At 46.5% G+C, this 7500-nt stretch overlaps 1 protein-coding gene across 1 annotated transcript in view; it reads right to left on the bottom strand.

Annotated features, from left to right (window-relative positions):
- abtb2b (ankyrin repeat and BTB (POZ) domain containing 2b) overlaps positions 1–7500 on the bottom strand; it is a 64423-nt gene that overhangs the window by 24203 nt on the left and 32720 nt on the right. Inside the window, exon 2 of the mRNA XM_083654652.1 lies at positions 157–306. Coding sequence (XP_083510778.1) covers positions 157–306 — 150 coding nt within the window. The remainder of the gene's footprint in view (positions 1–156; positions 307–7500) is intronic.

Below are 7500 nucleotides of genomic sequence, written 5' to 3'. Positions count from 1 at the left end.
TGAAAAGAATGTGTGACGACGATATGAGTCGATCACTTCTTTGAAATGCTGCTCTGTATCTGTAATAACCTGATAAGACCATTTGTGGTGAAAGAGCTCAGAGGAACATGGTCAACAACACAGGAGCAGAAGCAACGCCTGTAGCCTACTACTCACTGAGTTCAGAGATGCTGCCCACACAGGTGGCCAGCAGCGACTGCTCCAGGGTCCTCAGCTCCAGCTGGACATAGGCATCCTCCCTGCTCTCCACCACCGTCTGCTGCTCCTCCGTGTAGGGGCTGAAGTGGGCCGGCAGAGACAGAACACCTACCGAGACAAAAGACAAAGAGAAGGAAATGTTTAGGATTCATTTTATGACCAATTCAAACAAGTCCTAACCCTTCTGTAAGCTTCTGCAAACTGTTCATGCCGCGCTCCTATAGAAGGAAAGTCTTGTATTTACACTGCGCGTTTGAAAACCCTCCCGAGATGTAACCTATCACGCTGGGAGCAAATAAACACAACAGAGGAACGCGACGCCTGCTCTCGACATGTCCAGGAAAATAAACAGAGCACAGAGCAAGATCGGCCTAATACAAACAACACACATGTAGCAGAGCATCGCATGCTTTTCCCCCCTCTTTTTCAGAAGAAAGAGGAGAGGACAGCACGGAAGGAATGCCAAGATGGACTGAGCTCGGATTAAGAATTCAATGTTAATGTAGGAATCCTGAAGATCTCTGAAGAGAACTTAGCCAAGCGATACAAAGCGTAGAGACATGATATGATATAGCTCCAGTGGAAGCTGATGGGGCTACAGCATGTTGAAGAGTCATAAGGTCTGGGTTTGGTATGGGGATCATAAATTGAGGATGTCACCACTCGGTTCTGCTGCAGAGACCCTCAGCAGAGCGGAGGAGAGGTCAGAGACCACCAGCAGCTTTCTGACCCAACAACCCCTAATATGACCTTTATTTACACTTGCACAACCACACACAAACACATCCCGCTACCCAAGAAAGCTGATATACATGTCCTTCTCAGACCAGCAGGGGGGTGTAAGAAGGGGTTATCAGGTGTCCCCTTATGTTAGCACTTATTAAAGGATAGCACTTCTTAAATTTTTAGTCAATGACAGATTGAAATTTATTGAAAATTTAGTGTAAGTGAAATGAAAATGTTTCTGCCAATATGCCACACGTTCAAATGGAATATATTATAACACCAAATGACTGGGAGCATCCTATCCAAACATGCAAAAGCTTATTTACCTCTGCCCACGGAGTGGGCGGAGGTATCATGTTTTCTCCCCTGTCTGTCTGTTTGTCTGCAGGATATTCCAAAAAGTTATGAACAGATTTGTGCGAAACTTTGTAGAAAATAGTCAGTCATGCATGGGCCAACTTACAACTGATTACCTTCCCACGCCTACTGGCCAAAGGGGACATGGCAATGGGCGTGGCCAATCACAAAAAGGTGCCTAACTTCCAAATGGATTCACATAACTGCACAAAACTTTGTAGAAAGTTTTGCCGGAGGCATGCACTCCCCCGAGTGCCCTCTAGTTCTAATATGGATTCCTAAAGTCTCATGTTTCACCCGGCAAACTAAACAGTGTGCAACTCATTTCTAATGCAAATCAACTTGTTTCAAAGCCTGTGCCATGATATTGATACTACTGGCCATAATACGCCATTTTTCAGGATATTGTTGATAGTTGTTTTCTGCAACAAATTGAGTGTTTCACCCCATTTGACAGTTTTTCTGCTTGCTTAACCCATTGATACCTGATGCAGCATTTGCGTGTATATCCCTCATTTGTGTGCGTATCCCTTTAAGACCGCGAACCGCGTTAACGCGGTTCGCGGTCTTAAAGGGATACACACACAAATGCTGCATCAGGTATCAATGGGTTAAAGCAAAACAAGACTTGACTATATGATTGAATGAGACCATGTGTTAGGATGGACATTTTTTGGCAGTGGATGGTGGCTACTGCTTCCTCTGCTGCAGCCATTGATATGACCAGGGTCACACCAGGACACGGCATTTCCTCTTTAAATGGACCCTCTGGAGACCCTTTCAACCGAAACCCAGCCACACCTCTAACAATCTGTATGTGTAATGTAACAGAGAAAACAACGTGGATTTTAATATAAGTCGAATTCTAATTAAATGGAAATGCATAATTATTAGTGCTCGTTTAGTTAGACCATCTATCTCGACAGAGTATCACTTATCTCTCTCCAGACTCCCATAACAAATTACCATGACTTATGCAACGGCAACACACTGGCTTTGCTTTTGTATTGTGTATGACAGCCAGTTGTCAGACTAATTGCAGGCGAGGAGATAACGTCGCGCTTACGTAACCGAGAGATGTCATCCAGCTCTTTTAACACTGACCTTCCCGTGTTTGGTGCTAGCTAAAATAGATGAATGTTGAGACAAGTGATGGTGAGAACAGAGGTGCGCTGTTTCTGTGCCTTGCAGCTATTCTCAGCTGGCTGAAAGCTCTGACACATTCATTAGCTCTCTCTGCTCCCAGGAGCTGTATCTGGATGTATAAAGCCTAGGATCTGCTCTCAGGAGCTGTATCTGGATGTATAAAGCCTAGGTCTAGGATCTGCTCTCAGGAGCTGTATCTGGATGTATAAAGCCTAGGTCTAGGATCTGCTCTCAGGAGCTGTATCTGGATCATTGTAGGACATTTTAAAAATATTTTTTGCCCCCCCCCCCCCCACTGTCTAAAAATGGGACCATTTCGAAAATGTCCGGGGCACTTTAAAAAATAGTAATTACTGCATAAAGTTGCTAAAGCGTAATGTGAACAACAGTGCTGTTTGCGTGAGTGTGCTCTCTTCGTTGTCTTCTTCCTGCAACTAGCTTGCAGGTTTTTGCCCTTGCCCCTGGCTCATTTCCTACACTGAGTCTGGATGTGTAAGGGCCTAGGATCTGCTCTCAGGTTGTAGTTGTAGTAGTCCGCGTAATCACGGTTAGCTGCCCAAGGATTAACCTTTACTTTGGCTCCTGAACCAGAGGGGAGCCTGTCTGCCAAGCCGGAGGAAATGAGCGATAGATGGTGAGGACGGAAAAGAGAATAATGGAAAAAAGGAAAGATGATCAGTGCAGGTTTGTGATTTATGAATGAAGCCCTGAGGAGGAAAGAGAGACCCTCCTCCTCTCTCTCTCTTTCTCCCTCCCAAATGCATGGGCTGCCATCCCTAAAATCACATTCCCATGTGCTTCCGGCAAGCGGTGTCCTCTCTCATTGGAATTTGTGAAAGATGTTGAGAAGAAAAACTGCTGATAGATGTACTAAAAGAGAAGAACAATCCCCATAATCTGACTCCTGCGCCGGTCCCTTCTTCTCAGTGGCCCTCAACGAGTTCTGAGAGAAAACGATCGGCCATAAACAAGCCTGACTCTGGGACGGCCCAGAGAGAGACGGGACATATTTTACAAGCCCGAGTTAAACAGTCAACCTTTTCAGACGAAATACTGCCGTGGCCACAAACACATTTCTGCATCGTAAATTGTGGGAGATACGGCTAAACGTTTGCTTACAGTAAACAAGTCCTCCGTGGTTTCCACAAGTCAACCTTACTTACATTCATAATGCAGGGATTATGAGCCAGAGTAAAGGGTCTATCTAACACAGCAGAGCCACAGACACAACGCTTTGTCATGCACAAGCACGTACATACAACAAACACACACACACACACACACACACACACACACACACACACACACACACACACACACACACACACACACACACACACACAGTGTTGGCCCAGTTCCCCCCACAGTATATTTCACAACAAAGCAAGGTTAAGCTAGAAGACAGGTACAGTGTTACAGTAGATCACATGTGCCGAGTGTGAACGTCATAAAATGTATATGACAGGCTGTACATCGGCTGCTCTATAAAGACAGCACTATTGCTGAGAACAGGGCTTTCGTGGCATAAAAGCATATTTACGATATGTGGACTTCCTCAAAAGAAAGCCGGGCAGAGAGGGAGAAAGTCACCTCACTCCGGAGGAGCGCTTCACAAATGAAAAACACATTGACAGAATTAAAGACATGCTCACTCTGGCAGAGTTAGGCTCCCTAAGGGAATCCAGTTCTACAAAATGTGTAACTCCATCGCTCTCTCTCTCTCTCTCTGTCTGTGTGTGTGTTTGTGTGTCTCTCTCTCTCTGTCTCTCTTATCTCCCTCTCTGTCTCTCTCTCTCTCTGTCTCTCTCTCTCGTTCTTTCTCTGCTGCATCCGACTTGTATAATATGTGCTGACTCCCCATTGCAAGACAATGGAAAGGGCTGCCTCTAGCAGAGCACTGTGCTACACAAAGAACATGCACATCAGACAAACAAACTGTACACAAGCCCACAAAACACTCATGCCAGTTCATATTATACTCTTCTGACGCGTCACTCCAAGCAGTTTAAATTATGATCATGTGTAGAAGCGTGGGCGGAGCCTCTGGAGCTATAACTCCTTGAATGGACCTCGTCTGACTCACTTTCTCTATATCATTCTGGAAAGGCCTGGAGATGCTCTTTCACTGAAAAACAGAGGGGAGTCATTCATGGTGACGTAGAGATGAAACGGTATGAACCTTTCATATCACGATAATAGCGACCAAAATGATCACGGTTATCGGTATTATCACGGTATTGCTCAAATGTGCTGAAAATGTTCAAAAAGGACTGATACACTCTCTGAAATCATTTCAGCAAGGCTGTGCACCTGCATCGAAGGCTGCTGCTAACGTTGGTTGATGGACAGTATATTTACAGCACTGTAATCACGGTAACACAATACGGTTATCGTCAGGAATTACATGTATATCGCGGTTTATCATTAGACCAGTTATCGTTTCATCCCTATAATGATGGTTGCACAGCCGACAGACCTGTCACTTTAACACAATGTATTTCCTGTACTCAGTGACTGTAGTGGCCTCCATGACAGTAGTAGTACATGTGAGGGGTCAGATGAAATGCAATGGGAATATCTTATTCAGAAATGGCTTTATTTCAACTCAGCTAGTGAGACTCCTAAGGCCCAAGGCACATTTTGAGAGGTTCTATCTCATCAGCGTGGGAGAGGGTCTGTGAAAAATTAAAAGTGTCAGCAAAAGGTGTGTGTGTGTGTGTGTGTGTGTGTGTGTGTGTGTGTGTGTGTGTGTGTGTGTGTGTGTGTGTGTGTGTGTGTGTGTGTGTGTGTGTGTGAGGGTGTGTGTGACGTGTGTACATGGGCAAATTGAAACTAACATAATTATTCTCACCCCCTGTAGTCTGTGAATCACCCAGCACGTCACATTGACGTTATTCCGGTCTTCAAGCTGTAAGCATTTGCATAAATACATTTTAACATTTCAAAATAGAACTCTAATAAGCCCCATAAGACTAATTAAACCGGTGTAGCGAGTGAACCAGTTTAAAAGTGTTCCGAATGTTTGCACAGCAACGCCTGAAGAGCAGCTCTATCCACACTCCATGCTATATTTAGCAATGGAAGCCGGCGAAGAACTTTTCGGAGTAAACAGCTGCTTTATTTCCAGCACACAGAAAACATCACATTTGTCCTATATCCTATTCTTAAGAAAGCCAAACATGTCCAAACTGCCACTGTGTTGGTATTTCCTCCACTTTTTTCAGCTCTTCCAAAATATATCATATATGTTTAGCCTGCTTAAAATAGATGTGCTGCTGTGACTTTTAGAAAACGGAGTAGAAATCTTTGGAGATGCTAATATAGTCTACCTTCAAAAACACTCTGTTCGATTCACTCTGCCTGCTTCTCTCCCAAAGTTCAAACAGTCAGACGCCACCACACTCCCAGTGGTTCCCACAGTCCCACCCCGCGCTGGCTTCACCGCTCAACCCCAGCCTGCGTCATCTCGGGCTGTGAGGTGTGTCCACAGCCGAGCAGGGCCTGTCCCCACCACCACCGCTAATATCAGCAGCAGCAGCAGCTCCAACACTATATGCATCATATTCCTCTGGCACGCAGAGACGCTGAGAGGCTGAGGAGAGAGGGACTGAGGAGAGAGGGACTGAGGAGAGAGGGACTGAGGAGAGAGGGACTGAGGAGAGAGGGACTGAGAGGCTGAGGAGAAGGACTGAGGGCCACGGAGATCTGCTGGAAGAAGAGTGAGTCACGCAGAGGAGGGAGAAGCCCGAGGAGAGACTGGTGGGGTGTGTGTGTGTGGTGTGTGTGTGTGTGTGTGTGTGTGTGTGTGTGTGTGTGTGTGTGTGTGTGTGTGTGTGTGTGTGTGTGTGTGTGTGTGTGTGTGTGTGGAGGGGGGGGGGGCAGGAGAAGACAAGTGGCTTCAAGGGATTCATTTCTGTTGTGGCCATTATAGTTCCATTTGTGAGGATGAGCTGCCCTGCAAACGTCAAGTGGGAATCCCAGCTACAAATCACTGCTGAAAACTCTACCCGCAAAGACCAGAGCAGTCCCCCCCCCCCCTCTACCCACAAAGACCAGAGCAGTCCCCCCCCCCCCCCTCTACCCACAAAGACCAGAGCAGTCCCCCCCCCCACCCACCCCCGGTCCATCCCAACTATCTCTCCAAGCCACTGCAGCTCACTCTCAATCATCTACATGACATAATTTATTGCTAACCCTGCCAGGTCAGGAAAAGTGAAAGAACTAACCACGTTTTGATGCTAAACGTCTTCCAAAACTTACCCCACTTTACAGGCATACTTTTTATAAGACATTTTACATGCGCAAGGTCAGAACAAATTGAGCAATGGACTGAATGACCCTCTTTTTGCAAACAAAAGGACGAGAATGTAACAAGACATTTTCTTCTTTCTACGAGGAGAGATTCAGTCCTTGATCGACGTGCCTCTTTGTGTTTCAGTGCATTCTTTCATGGCGCTTTTGGGTTTCATCTCTGTTCCCACCACCTCAGCCTGGATAAAAGCACATTCCCGCAGCATAATTGGTCTGTGTGCTGATCTGTTTTGTCTACTGTGAGGAGACCGTGTGAGAGACGGAGAGACGTGATCAGCTTGGCTCGTGTCTCTGTATGCGGTCAGTATGCTGAGACATATCGTCAAGTCGTGAATGTGGACACTGGACACGCACACGCGCACACACACACACACACACACACACACACACAGGCACACACACACACACTTACTCACAAGTGGACACCTGCCTTGTCCCCGTTTAACAACCTCTTCATTCATGACAGGCTGGATGGATCAGAGAGCTGGGGAAAAGGGGGCTTCAAAGGCACGTCCCCTGCCCAGAAAAGAGCTCTGATTTGGGGCCAGGAGGCTGGGCTCGTCCCTGTGCGGAGGCTGGAGGGTGGAGACGGTCACACAATAGCACTGTGTTTGACACGGCCATTACTGGGTGTGTATTACCACCACTCCCTGATCTCCTCCTCTGTCTTTCATATATAGAATGTCTTTCACACAAGAGAGGACACACACGCACACGCACACGCGCACGCACACACACACACACACACGCACGCACGCATGC

Source organism: Poromitra crassiceps (assembly GCF_964638095.1).
Source record: "Poromitra crassiceps genome assembly, chromosome: 18".
In the NCBI taxonomy this organism is placed as follows: domain Eukaryota; kingdom Metazoa; phylum Chordata; class Actinopteri; order Beryciformes; family Melamphaidae; genus Poromitra; species Poromitra crassiceps.
The sequence above is the reverse complement of the archived record's forward strand: the minus strand, read 5'-3'. Positions and strand labels throughout refer to the sequence as shown.